Source organism: Ciconia boyciana, chromosome 6 (assembly GCF_034638445.1).
Source record: "Ciconia boyciana chromosome 6, ASM3463844v1, whole genome shotgun sequence".
Classification (NCBI taxonomy): domain Eukaryota; kingdom Metazoa; phylum Chordata; class Aves; order Ciconiiformes; family Ciconiidae; genus Ciconia; species Ciconia boyciana.
The window spans coordinates 2,219,252-2,231,900 of record NC_132939.1 but is presented as its reverse complement, the minus strand read 5'-3'; the positions used below and the strand labels follow the sequence as shown (position 1 = coordinate 2,231,900).

Sequence of the window (12,649 nt, the reverse complement as noted above, 5' to 3'; positions counted from 1 at the left end):
CCTATCCCCAGGACCCCCACCCTAGGGACCCCCCTCCTCTTCGGTGTTGTACCTTGACCCCGCGGGGGGCAGGACGGCCCCGGGGGTCCCCGTGGGATGCGGCTGACCCCTGTTTAAAGGCCCCCCACCTTTGGGGGCTGCGGGGCCAGGCAGGGACCCCCCGGCCTTCGTCCCTCAGTGGCAGTGGGGGGCCGGGGGGGCCCGGATGTATATACATATACATATATATATATATACGGATGCGTGCAGAGTGTGCCTGGCAGGGTGACGGGTGAGATGTCCCGGGGGGGGGAGCCGGGGGGAAGGGGGGGGCAGGTGGAGAGGCGGGGCCTGCAGGAAGGGTGGGGCCCAGGTGAAGGGGCGGGGCCAGCAAGCAGGCGGGTGGCACTGGTGGGATCCCAGGGGGTCTTCCCCCCCCTTCGACCCCCCCAAACCTGGCCCTGTGCTCCCTTTCCCTGCCCCGGCCTTAGTTTGTTCAACTTACACTTCTCGGGGAGACCCCCGCCCAGGGAGGGGGTGCCTGGCTGGGGACCCACTGCTGAGCCACGGGGTGACGAGGGGCTCCGGGGTCCCCCGGCAAGGGGGTCCGATCCGGGGTGGGATGGGGTGCCCCGCGCCCGGGGTGGGGTGGGGGTTCCTGGGCACAGTGCTGAGGCAGGGAGTCGGGGCGGGCTGGCACCCCCGGGGACACGGCCAAGGGACCCCGGACCCGGGCTGAGGGGCTCCGGGGAAGACGGGGGGGTCCCAGCTGCTGGGGACCCTCGGGGTGTTCCCGCCTGCCGGGGACCTGGGGGGCGGGTGCTGGGGGTGGATCCTGGGGGTCCCGGGGAAAGCTGCCGGGGGCTCCCGGGGACCTCGGGGAGGTCCCGCTCCCGGGGAGGGCGGTCTGGGGGCTGCCGGTCCGGCGGTCAGGGGAGGGAGGCGGGGGGGGGCTGTCCCGCTGCAGGCCGTGCCGCGCCGCGCCGTGCCGTGCCCGGGGCCGGCCCGTGCCCGTGCCCGCTCCCGGCCGGGCGGGGCGCCGGCCGCGGCGGCGCTTCCTGGTGCGGCGGGGCGGCGCGGCGGGGCATGGCGCTGGTCACCGTGCGGCGGGCGGCGGGCTCCGCCGGGGGCCCGGCGGTGAGTGCGGGACGGGCCCGGGGCCGGGAGCGGGGCGCCCCGGCGGCGGCTCGGCGGGGCCGGGACGGGGAGCGGCTGCCGGCGGCGGGGGCGGGCGGGCGGTCCCGGCTCGCCCGGGCGCTCCGGTAGGAAGCGCGGCTGCCCCGGGGGCTCCCGCCGGGGCGGGGGGGGTACGGGCTGTCCCGGCTGCGCCCAGCGCGGGGGGCAACGCTGCCCCGGTCGCTGCCGGTGGGAGGTTACCGGGAGCCCAGTTGCCCCCAGCTCACGTTGGGGTCTCCTCTGCTCCCGGCTGGGGTTGCCCCGTAGTTGGGGAGGGGTGGGGGTGGGAGGTTGTTGGCTGGGGTGGGGGCTGGGGGTCCCCAGTTGCTCCCACTGTCCCCAGTGCTCCCAGTACCTTCGCTGTCCCAGTGGCTCCCAGTGCCCCTGCCCCCCCCCCCCCCCCCCCCGCTCCGGTAACCACTGGGCCTTATCTGGGTGCACAGTCCCGGGCCCCCCTGCGAGCACTTCCCCCCTGGGCAGCACCCAGCCGGGGAGGGGCACGGGGACAGGACCCCCCCCCGGCACCCCAGGGCTGATCCCCAGGGATCTGCCTCCCCAGGGGGACCCCTCTGAGGGCCCCCACGCTGCCCCACGGGGCCCTGCCAGTGCCCCGTGCTGCTGGGGGGGTGAGCATGGCAGGGTGTCCCCGGCCCACGGTGCCCAGGCGGGACGTGCCGGGGGTGCTTGCCAGGTCCCCCGGGCACGGTCTGTGCCCCGGGGTCATGCTCCCCCGGGGGCACTGCCCCCCCCTTCCCCATGCTTTGCAGGAGGAAGATGCACCCAGGCGCAGGCAGCTGCAGCGGCGGTGAGAAGGGGCTCCAAAACCACGGGATGGGGGACACGGGTCACCGGGGTGGGGACGGGACACAGCTACACCCCGAGGAGCATTCCTTGCAGCCCCCCAGCTTGTCCCTCCTCGGGGGAGCGCTCTGGGGGTACCCCGGCCGAGAGGGCTGGGTCCTGCTGCGGGCTGGGCCCCACATCCCACTCAGGGCCCTCCTGCCCCCCAGGCAGAGCTTCGTCATGGTCAAGGGGGCCGCCCTGCTGCTGCCCGCGGAGGAGCCGCTGGTGGCCGAGCCCCCCCCGGCTGCGCCCCCCAGCCAGGCCCCGGGGCAGCAGGAGCAGCACCTGCAGCTCATGATGCAGCTGCTGCGTCCCCAGGATGCCATCCGGCTGGTAGGGCACGGCCACCCCCGGGGACGGTGACAGGGATGGGGATGGTGACAGGGATTGGAATGGGATAGGGATGGGGACGGGATGGGGATGGGGACAGCGACAGGAGTGGGGACAGTGACAGTGATGGGGATGGGATGGGGATGGGGACGGTGACAGGGATGGGGATGGGATGGGGATGGGGACGGTGACAGGGATGGGGATGGGATGGGGATGGGGACGATGACAGGGATGGGGATGGGATGGGGTTGGGGATGGCGACAGGGATGGGGACAGTGACAATGATGGGGATGGGATGGGGATGGGGACGGTGACAGGGATGGGGATGGTGACAGGGATGGTGACAGTGATGGGATGGGGACAGGGTTGGGAATAGGATGGGGGTGGGATGGAATGGAATGGGATGGGATGAGGATGGGGACAGGATGGGGCTGGGGACAGGGATGGGGACAGGAAGGGTATGGGAACGAGATAGGATGGGATGAGGACAGGATGGGGACAGGACAGGACAGGATGGGATGGGGATGGGAAGGGGACAGGATGCGGATAGAATGGGGAGGGGATGGGGAAGGGATACAGCCCAGCCTGTGCCCCAGCGTGCTTGATGCTGCCCCCTGGCCACTGGGGACCCTGGGGGGCAGATCCCTCAGTGCTGCTCCCGGGGGTGCAGGGGCACCCCTCATGCCCCCCCACCCCCAGGCGGTGCGGCTGGAGTCGGCGCGGCCGCAGCGGGTGCGGTACCTGCTGGTGGTGCGGCCCGAGGAGGCGGGAGCCGAGGGGCAGACGGCGCTGCTGGGCGTGGACTTTGCCCACGAGGGGTGAGTGGGGCGTGGGAGGGGGCGCGGGGGGGCTGGCTGCACCCCCTGACCTCTGCCCGTCCCAGAGCCGCCCGCTGCACCCTGGGCATGGTGCTGCCCCTCTGGAGCGACACCCAGGTCTTCCTCGACGGTGATGGGTAAGGGATAGGAGGGGCTTCTGGGAAGGGGAGGGGCTTATGAGGGTGGGGCTCACAGGATTGGGGTGGGGTCTGTGGGGAGGGGCAGGGCTGGGGTCCCCACCCCAACCCACGTGTCTCCCTGCGGTGCCCAGGGGGTTCAGCGTGACGTCTGGGGGACAGACCCGCATCTTCAAGCCCATCTCTGTCCAGACCATGTGGTGAGCACGCCCCGGGTGTGTCCGTGGGCACCATGATGGGCACGGGGGACGTGGGCACCACCGTGGGCACAGGGGACGTGGACACTGCTGTGGGCACAGGGGATGTGGGCACCATGATGGGCACGGGGGACGTGGGCACTGCTGTGGGCACAGAGGACGTGGGCACCATGATGGGCACGGGGGACGTGGGCACTGCTGTGGGCACAGGGGACGTGGGCACCACCGTGGGAACAGGGGACGTGGGCACTGCTGTGGGCACAGGGGATGTGGGCACCATGATGGGCACGGGGGACGTGGGCACTGCTGTGGGCACAGGGGACGTGGGCACCACCGTGGGCATGGGGGACGTGGGCACTGCTGTGGGCATGGTGGATGTGGGCACTGCTGCGGGCACAGGGGACGCGGACACCATGATGGGCACAGCCAGGACATACGGACGTACGGGCACCACCGTGGGGACCTGGGCACAGTCATGGGAACGGGGGGTGTCACAGGGCTGGGGCACGGCCACGGGCCACCCAGGTGTGCCCACGGGCTGTGCACGCCTGGGAGAGGGGAGGCGGCACCCACATGCCGGGGGGAGCCAAACCGGGGCGGGGGCGGGGGGACACGACACCGGCACCGCCCTGGGGGTGCCCTGCCCACGGTGACGGGGAGGGGACGCGGGCACGTGCTGGAGCGGCGGGTGGTGCCGGGGCGGTGCTGGGTGCGGCCGTGGCAGGTGGTGTGCGGCAGGGCCGTGCTGCAGGAGCTGCACCGCGCCTGCGAGGAGGCGTCCCGCGGCGGGCACATCCCCGGGGGCCCGGCGCTGGCCTGGGCCCGTGGCTACGCGGCGGCGCTGGCCTCGGAGCAGAGCTGCCTCAACGAGTGGCTGGCCATGGCCGACCTCGAGTCCGTGCGCCCTGCCTCGCCCCCGCCCCTCCGGTAGGCCCCGCCCCCTGCCCCACCCCTCAGCCTGCTGGCCAATCGGCACTGCTCCTGGGCTGGGGGGGTGGGGCCTGCAGGGTGGGGGGCGGGGCTTGTGGTAAAGGGGTGGGGCGGTTGGCTGGGGCTGTGAGGGTGGGGCTCTGCTAGGAAGGAGGGGCTTGTGCTGAGGGGCGGGGTCTGGGTTCAGGGTGTGGCTAATGGAGGGGGCGGGGATTGTCTGGATGAGGGGTGGAGCTTAAAGGAACTGGGTGGGGCTTCCAGTCTGGGGAGGGCCATGGGGAGGCGGGGCTTAAGAGCAGAGGAGGTGGGGCCTGGGCAGGGCAGGGCCAGGGCGGGGCAGGCGAGCGCTGCCGCCGGCGACGCGGTGACGCAGGTGCCAGGCCGGCGACGCCGGAGCTGTCGGAGCAGGCGGTGCGGGCGCTGCTGCGGGACGTGATGGCCAGCGCTGACCTGGAGAGCGTCACCTCCAAGGAGGTGGGTGCCACCGGGCAGGGGGTCCTGGTGGGCCGAGAGCCTGGCTCGCAGGCAGGAGCAGGCAGGGGCAGGCAGGCACGGGGCCATCCCTCACCGTGCCGCGGTGCCCAGGTACGGGAGGAGCTGGAGCGGCGCACGGGGCACAGCCTGGCCCGGCACAAGGACTTCATCGACAACGAGATGCTGCTGGTGCTGGCGCAGATGGACCGGCCCTCCCGCGTCTTCCCACACCTCTACCTGGTGGGCAGCGGCGCGGGCAGGGCGGGCAGGGCGGGCAGGGCCGTCCCCACCCCTCACCGCTGCCACCACGCAGGGCTCCGAGTGGAACGCGGCCAACCTGGAGGAGCTGCAGCAGAACCGGTGAGCGCGGAGCGGCATGGGGTCATCTGGGGTGGCATGGTGGGGTGGCACAGGGCCATCTGGGGTGTCCCAGTGGGGTAGGCACAAGGACATCGTGGGGTGTCGTGGTGGAGTGGGCACAGGGTCATCATGAGGTGCCCCAGCAGGGTGGGTATGGAGTCGTCATGGGACACCGGTGGGGTGGGCACAAGGTCATCATGGGGCACCCATTGGGGCGGGCATGGGGTCTTTGTAGGGCACCCAGCAGGGTGGGCATGGGGCCATCGTGGGACACTTGGCAGGGTGGGTGCAGCAGGGCCGTGGCACCGTGGTGGGGTGGGCACGGGGCACTGTGGGACACCCTATAGAGCACGGGCAGAGCCTCAACCCCGCGTGCCGGCCGTGCCCCCTGCCCGCGGCACCGCAGGGTCACCCACATCCTGAACGTGGCGCGGGAGATCGACAACTTCTTCCCGGCGCTGTTCACCTACATGAATGTGCGGGTGTACGACGAGGAGACGGCCCAGCTCCTGCCCCACTGGAACGACACCTTCCTCTTCCTCTCCCGCGTCCGGTCAGTGGGGCACAGGGGCACGATGGGGCGGGGGCCATCGGGGACACACGAGGGGGGCACAGGGTATGGGGGCATGGAGGGGCAGGGGCTGGAGCCAGGGGTAGGCTGGGGGGGGGACATGGGTGGGGGTACCTGGGGAGGGAGGGGCGTATGGGGCAGTGTCTTGATGACTGAGGTGCTGGGGGGCATCGGGACACTGGGAGCCCTGGGGACACTGGGAGCCCTGGGGACACTGGGAGCTGGGGAGCTCCGGGGCACTGGGAGCCCTGGGGACACTGGGAGACGTGGGGAGCAGGGAGCCTGGGACATGGGGTCCTTGGGGACACGGGGAGCCCTGGGGCACTGATGCACTGGGGGCAGGGGAGCCCTGGGACATGGGGTCCCTGGGGACACGAGGAACCCTGGGGACACAGGGAGCCCTGGGGCACCGATGCCATGGGGACAGTGGTAGCCCAGGGGGCAAGGGGAGCCCTGAGGCACAGAGTCCCTGGGGAGGTGGGTAGCCCTGGGGACACGGGGAGCCCTGGGGCACTGGTGTCCTGGGGGCGGGGGAGCCCTGGGGCATGGGGTCCCCAGGGACACCGGGGTGGCCGGGGATACATGGGGAGCCCCGGGAGCTCGGTGGCAGTGCGGGTGGGTGCCGCAGGGCCAGCGGGGGCCGGGCGCTGGTACACTGCCGCATGGGGCTGAGCCGCTCGGCGGCCACGGTGCTGGCCTACGCCATGAAGGAGTTCGGGTGGCCGCTGGAGCGGGCGCTGCGGCACGTCCGGCACTGCCGCCCCGGCGTCCTGCCCAACCCCGGCTTCATGCGCCAGCTCGACTTCTACCAGGGCATCCTGCAGGCCAGGTGGGCGGGGCAAGGGGCGGGGCGGGCGGGGTGACCACGCCCCTTCGGGGAGGAGAGGGAGGGGCCTGCTGTGACCGCTCCCCCTCGGGCAGGGTCTGCTTTGACCATGACCTCTTGGGTGCTGTGGGTGGAGCCTGCCGTGGCCACGCCCCTCGGGTGTGGTGGGTGGGGTCTGTCGTGGCCACGCCCCTCTTGTCCGGGGTGGGTGGGGCTCCTATGGTGGGCAGGGTGGGGGCTTTGGTGGAGCCGGGTGCCCCACGCTTTGACGCGTGGCTGTGGAGGCGGGGCCCGTGGGAGCCCCGCCCTGCTCGGAAGGGGCGTGGCTCCGCGCGGGGGGCGGGGCCGGGGCGGGGCCAGCCGCTGACGGCGGGTGCCCGGCAGCCGGCACAGCAGCCTGTGGGAGCCCAAGGCGGCGGAGCGGGCGGCCCAGCCCCAGGAGGGCCCAGAGGCCGCCCCGGGGGACGAGGGTGGCCGGTCCCCGGCCCCCTCCCCGCAGCCCCCTGAGGAGGCGAGCGGGCCGGGGCTGTTGGGGGCCTCCCGGCGCCCCCGCATCTCCCTCTGCGCCGTCATGCGGAGCATCAGCCTGCTGGAGCCCCCCGAGCCCCCCGAGCCGCTGGGGGAGCCCCTCGCCGAGGAGGTGAGCGCGGGGCAGGGCCAGAAGGGAGCGGGGCCGGGCCGCGGGGCCGCGGCGCTGGCTGAGGCTCCCCCCCCCGCCGTGTCCCCCGCAGGTGTTCGCGGAGGCCCCGGGCGGGCCGGGGGGAGCTCCCCCGGGGACACGGCCCTCGTCCCGGCCCCGCCGGGTGGTCCGCCAGGACAGCATGGACGGCGGCCCCGCCCCCGCCTGCGACCACGCCCCCACGGACGGCCACGCCCCACCTGCCCCCGCTGTGACTCCGCCCCCTCCCTCCGATTCTGACCCCGCCTCCTGCCCCACCCCTGCCTCTGGCCCCACCCCCGTGCTGACCCCGCCCCCCGCCTCCCCTCCACCCCCTAACCCGGGGGGGGGGATGGGGCAGAGCACCCCCGCCGCCATGGCACCACGGGGAAGGGGCGGAGCCTAGGCCTACTGGAGGCGTGGCCAGGGCGCCGGCACGCCCCCTCCCGCACACGCTGCCTGCACTTCAGGGGACGGAGGGGGCCCTGCCTCATCCCCCGCGCACAGGGCCCTGCTGCCACCCGCCACCGCGCCGGCACTGAGAATAAAGAGTCGAAACGGCTGCCCCTGGCGTGGGTCCTGCCCGGGGGTGGCTCTGTGGGCGGTGGGGACAAGTGTGGGGCCTCCTGCGAGGCCCTGGAGGCATCGGCCGGTGTGCTGCTTGCCATCAGTAGGGGCCAGAGTGAACACGTAGGCTGTTGCGCCTCTCCCAGGGGGCGGGGAGGGGGACTTGGGTGTAACCTCCTGTCCCCGGGACCCGGGTCAGCCCGGGGCGGGGTGTGCCGGCGCCCCGCAGCCCGCCCTGCGGCCGCGGGACACGGGGACCCGGCGCTGCCGGCAGCACGAAGCTCAGGGGCCATCTTGCGTGGCGGGAGACGGAGAGCGCGCATGCGCCGTGGGGCGGGGAGGGAACTACAGCCTCCGGCATGCCTTGCGCGGCAGCGGGGCTTTGCGCATGCGTGCGGGGCTCCTTCCTGGTTGCTATGGGAGCTGGGCGCAGGCCTGCCTCAACCCCAGCGGCCTAGGCCGCTCCCCGGGGCCGGGGCCGGGGCCGGGGCCGGGGCCGGGGCCGGGGCCGGGGCCGGGGCAGGCCCGGGGACCGGTAGCGGAGGAGTGAAGTGGGGCAGGGAGCCGGCAGCCCGCTGTGGCCGTAGCGGCGGGGCAGGCCGGGCGCTGGGGAGGCGGCAGGGGGACCCCCCCCCCCCCATGGCGCACCCCCAGATCATCCACAGCGGCCACTTCACGGTGTCAGAGCCACACGCCGAGGCGGGAGCGGGGCTCAAGCAGCAGGAGGAGGCTGGGGCAGCGGCCGGGGTGGGCGGCAGCAGGGGGCAGGGGCAGGCCCCCGGGGCAGCAGCAGGAGCCAGGCCCGGGCAGGGGCAGGAACAGGGACAGGGGCCTACCCGACTTCAGCACGGTGGGTGAGAGCACCTGCCAGGCACACCCGGGAGAGCAGAGCTACGGGGCACGGCCTGCCCTGCGCTGGGAGGGCAGGCGTGTCGGCAAAGCCGTGGATCGGGGATCCTCCCGAGGCTGGAAGAACCGAAGTGGAGCCCCACGCGGAGCTAGAAGGTCGCACATCGCCTCCAAGTGTGAGGGCCTGTGTTGAGGAAAGGGGTCCTGGCTGGAGCCTGCTCTGAGGCTGTTGCTCTCCATCTGCTGGGGCTGCTGCTCTGCGTGGGGGGGAGCCATCCCAGAGTCCTCCCCCCCCCCCAGCCCTGGGGCACCCACCATGTTGGGACTCCACACCTAGAGAGCTGCTGGAGCGTGGCCAGAGCCCTTGCTGGCTCGCGGCCCACCAGGAAAGACCCGACTTCAGCAAGAGCCTTGCGCTGCTGGGCTGTGCCGGCACCCCGACCTTCGCTCTGCTCCGTCAGTCACGTCTCACAGCCTTTTGCTGTGCAGGCTGCTCGCAGCAGAGGAGCCGGGCACGGCAGCAACCTGGGCCCCAGGGTTGGGGGGGAGTGCCGGCAGCCTCTTCAGACCCCCTTTCCCATGGCGGGGGACATGGGACAGAAGGAAGATGGGGGCTGTGGGATGGAGCGAGGGGCCACAGCACTGCCGTGGCCATCCTGCCTGTGTTTTTGGAGATAAGACACACCGTTTCTTCTTGAAGCCTTTCCTCGCTTTGCTGTGGCTTGGGGTCATCTTGATCACCACCCACATGCCTTTGGGTGGCTCTTACTATCTCCCTCTCCCAACACTCTGCCACCCTGAGTAGCCTGGAAACCTCCCTCGTTTCTCTCCACCACAAACCTGGGTCCTGGCCACCAGCATGCTGTGTCCCAGCAGATTTTGTGACAGTTGTTGTCAGACAGGCCAGGAGGGCATCATCAGCGCAGAGTGGCTCTGCAGGCCCCCCCCGCTGGCATGTGCCCGAGGGCAGAGGGAGTTTGGGGGGTCAGCAGCCACCGGGTGCAGCGAGACCGTGGCACGAAGCTGGACCCGGGGAGGTTAGGGCAGAGAAAGTGGGGTGAGGCCTGGAGAACCCTCCCTTGGAGGACCCCCCCGCAGGCTGCCTCCCTCCTCCTGGCCCTGCTGGGTGCGATGCTGGGGTGGCTGGGCGTGGGGTGCTTACCTCTTGGGGGTCCGCACCCTAAATGTCTCTGTCCTGTTCCAGGAGCCCATGTCCCAGCAGGCAAATCATGTCCCCCCAAGTGGAAGATGTTCAAGGGCTGGAAGCTCCTACGGCGGGACAAGATCTGGCTGAACAACGCGATCTGGAGGGCTTGGTACCTGCAGTGTGAGTGGGCCCGGCACTGTGGGGCAGCCCCCCTACCCCATCCCATCCCACCCCACCCCGTCCCGCCTGCCCCCCTCCCAGGACTCAGCCTGGGCTACTGCCGCATCTGGCTCTCCACCGCTCAATCGCAGGCTTGGGATATAACCGATTCATTTTATTGATTAAGCAACAAACTGCTAGCGAGCTAATAAATTAAGTAATCAATAACCTAAATAATTAACAAACACATCCTATTGTTAATTCATGATTAAATGAGTCTGCACACAGCAGAGCTACTAATTGTGGCTCTTAATCTTATGAATCCCACAGGACTGCTGTTGAATGACAGCTCCATCACTCTTCCTGCCCCATCGCCTCGGGGGGACGGTCCCGTCGGGGTCCCAATGGCCGGGGGGGGGCTGTGCCTGCCAGACCTGGCTCTGCAGGTCAACGGCACTACAATCCGCACTCATCTGCACCCCTAATATCAGAAGATCCCCCCTGTGCTGACCTTTACCTGATTTTATACCTTATTCTCCATTTCTTTCCATTTCTGGGCCCTTTTTGCTACCCTTCCACCTTCCTTTCTCCAGCCAAACAGCCTGCTCCTAATTAATTTTTCTCCACGGGTCCCATTTTTGTTTCATCCATACCCAAATTCAATGGTTTTTGCTATTACTACCTAGGTAAGCTCAGCTTTATACAGGACCCCCGGTGTGGTTACCTAGAAATGGGTGGCCTTGCTGGCGTCCACCCATCCCTTTTCTCCCGAGTCCTTGGGGTGCATTGGTGCCTGCCAGCGTGGCACGGTCCGGGCGTGGGAGAGGACAGCAGCGAAATCAGCCCTCTACCCTTGTCCCCACAGACGTGAAAAGAAGAAATCCCGCCTGCAGCTTCACGATGCCGCTCGAGACCGGGGACAGGCAGGAGCACCATGGTCCAGAGGTGAGTCCCCGCAGCCCCCCAGTCCCCAACAGGACTGCAGCTCCCGTGGGGTGCTGCGGCATGTCACACCGAGGGCCTCTGCGTGGGACGAGGGTCAGGGGGCCGCAGGCGCTGAGCCCACCGCCCTCTCGGCAGCACTGTGGGCGGGCGGCGGTGCCCACCGGACGCTCGCGGTGACGTGTGTCTGTTGTGCTGCAGGTGGGGACGACGGAGGGCAAGTACTGGAAGTGCCACATCCAAGCCGTCACCCGGGAGTGCCACAAGCGGAGGATGTACTTGTGCGCGCAGGTAAGGACACACGTGGGTGCAGGGACACCCGGACTCCCCTGCTGCCCCCCTCCGAGCCCCACCCACGGTCCCAACGCACCCCCCACCCAGACCAACCGGCGATGGCACGCTCCAGCCAAGCCCCTGCCAGCCTGGGGACGCCTCTGTCCCCAGCTCTTCAGCCCCACTGGCCGCCACCGCCCCACTCCCTCCCTCGTGTCACCCCGGGGTACGGGCAGCCCTGGAAGGGGCAGGTGGCACTGCCCGCTCCGTGCCGGCCTTGCGGGCAGCGACTCGCGTCATGGCTCCTCTTGGATTTTTTTCCAGGTGTGGAAGACGGAGGACGAACCAGCAGCGCTGCCCTCTCAGGTACCAGCGCCGTGTCTCCACCCGTGCTCGCTGTCCGAAGGGCTCCCCTCTCCCAGCTTGGCCAGTCCCATTGGTGTTACTGGGAGTCCCGGCAGCACCGGCTTCTGGATCTGGGCTCACCAGCTCCCCTCACCCTTTCTGTGCCTGGCAGGGGGTGCCCGGTGCCCAGGAGGGTCCGGTGGCCAGCGGCACGGCGGAGAGCAGCTGCCCCATGGAGCCTGACCCCCTGGAAAGGCTGATCTCAGACCTGACCGACACCATCTTCTACAGCCGCCACCCCTACGGGGAGCGGAGCTGTGCCACCCCCTCTGCCCGTGGGTCACCACGGTGATGCCCACGCCGCCTGACTCCCTGCCACCCCGCAGCTCACCAGGGCAACGCCGACGTGATCCAGCCCGCCCTCAGCCAGCTGCATCCCCACTTCGGTGAGGATTTCACCGACAGCGTGGACCCGCGCAGCAGTGAGTGGTGCTGGGGGCAGCCCACGGCTCCTCCCCTGTCCCCTCAGCCTGCCGTGGGGCATCCCACGCCGCTTCTTGCATCCCCTCTCTGTCATTCTTGCTGTGGGGCAGAGCTCTGCTGCTCTCCTATCCTTGCTCACCTTCCCCGTGGTAAGGACCAGTCCCTCCAGCTGGCGTGGGACGGGGTGGGCACTGCTGACGGTCCCCTGGCTGCCTGCAGACTGTCCGTGTGCTGCGCCCCGGTACGTCCCTCTGCCACCCCGTGGGGGACGGGGGCACCCGTCCCTCCCGAGACCCCTGCCCTCTGTCCCTGGGGACTCTGTCACCCCACGGCACCCACGGGGCCAGCTGAACCCCCCCCCACCGTGGGCCAGGCTCCCTGCGCTGCTTGTGGTGTGTGTGGGGCGGGGGGCCCTCTGGGGCAGGAGCGCCCCTCCAAGGGGACATGGGCACCCCCCCAGTGAGGGGAGCTATGGGCAACAGCGATGCCTGTCTGCCTCATAGCAAGGGGATCTGTGGGGCAGAGGGATTGCCGTCTTCTCCCTACCGTGGGGGATCCGTGGGGCAGAGGGGATTGCGTGGGGGC

The 12,649-nt window shown here is 70.6% G+C and overlaps 1 protein-coding gene across 7 annotated transcripts; it reads left to right on the top strand.

Moving 5' to 3' along the window:
* The first annotated feature begins 956 nt into the window (after positions 1-956).
* Positions 957-12,612, top strand: SSH3 (slingshot protein phosphatase 3). Of its 7 annotated transcripts, XM_072864573.1 has the most exons (17): positions 957-1,116; positions 1,923-1,960; positions 2,166-2,331; positions 3,028-3,146; positions 3,212-3,283; positions 3,418-3,483; positions 4,219-4,407; positions 4,791-4,884; positions 4,996-5,124; positions 5,198-5,244; positions 5,651-5,797; positions 6,444-6,644; positions 9,920-10,042; positions 10,887-10,966; positions 11,165-11,254; positions 11,561-11,602; positions 11,754-12,605. In XM_072864573.1, the coding sequence occupies exons 1-17, from the start codon at positions 1,066-1,068 to the stop codon at positions 11,822-11,824; spliced, it is 1,725 nt and encodes a 574-aa protein (XP_072720674.1). In that variant the 5' UTR covers positions 957-1,065; the 3' UTR covers positions 11,825-12,605. The 7 variants fall into 7 exon arrangements, 6 of the variants coding, with proteins under 6 accessions (XP_072720674.1, XP_072720673.1, XP_072720676.1 ...); XR_012043005.1 differs by lacking the exons at positions 11,561-11,602; positions 11,754-12,605 and adding an exon at positions 7,026-7,281 and having other exon boundaries at positions 11,165-11,224; XM_072864572.1 differs by having other exon boundaries at positions 11,561-12,608.
* The last annotated feature ends 37 nt before the right edge of the window (positions 12,613-12,649 follow it).

Coding starts and splice junctions, on each gene's coding strand:
- SSH3 (XM_072864571.1), top strand. CDS start 1,066: ATGGCGCTGGTCACCGTGCGGCGGGCGGCGGGCTCCGCCGGGGGCCCG. Junction 3,484..4,218: donor ATCTCTGTCCAGACCATGTG/GTGAGCACGCCC, acceptor GGTGTGCGGCAG/GGCCGTGCTGCAGGAGCTGC. Junction 5,245..5,650: donor GAGGAGCTGCAGCAGAACCG/GTGAGCGCGGAG, acceptor GCGGCACCGCAG/GGTCACCCACATCCTGAACG.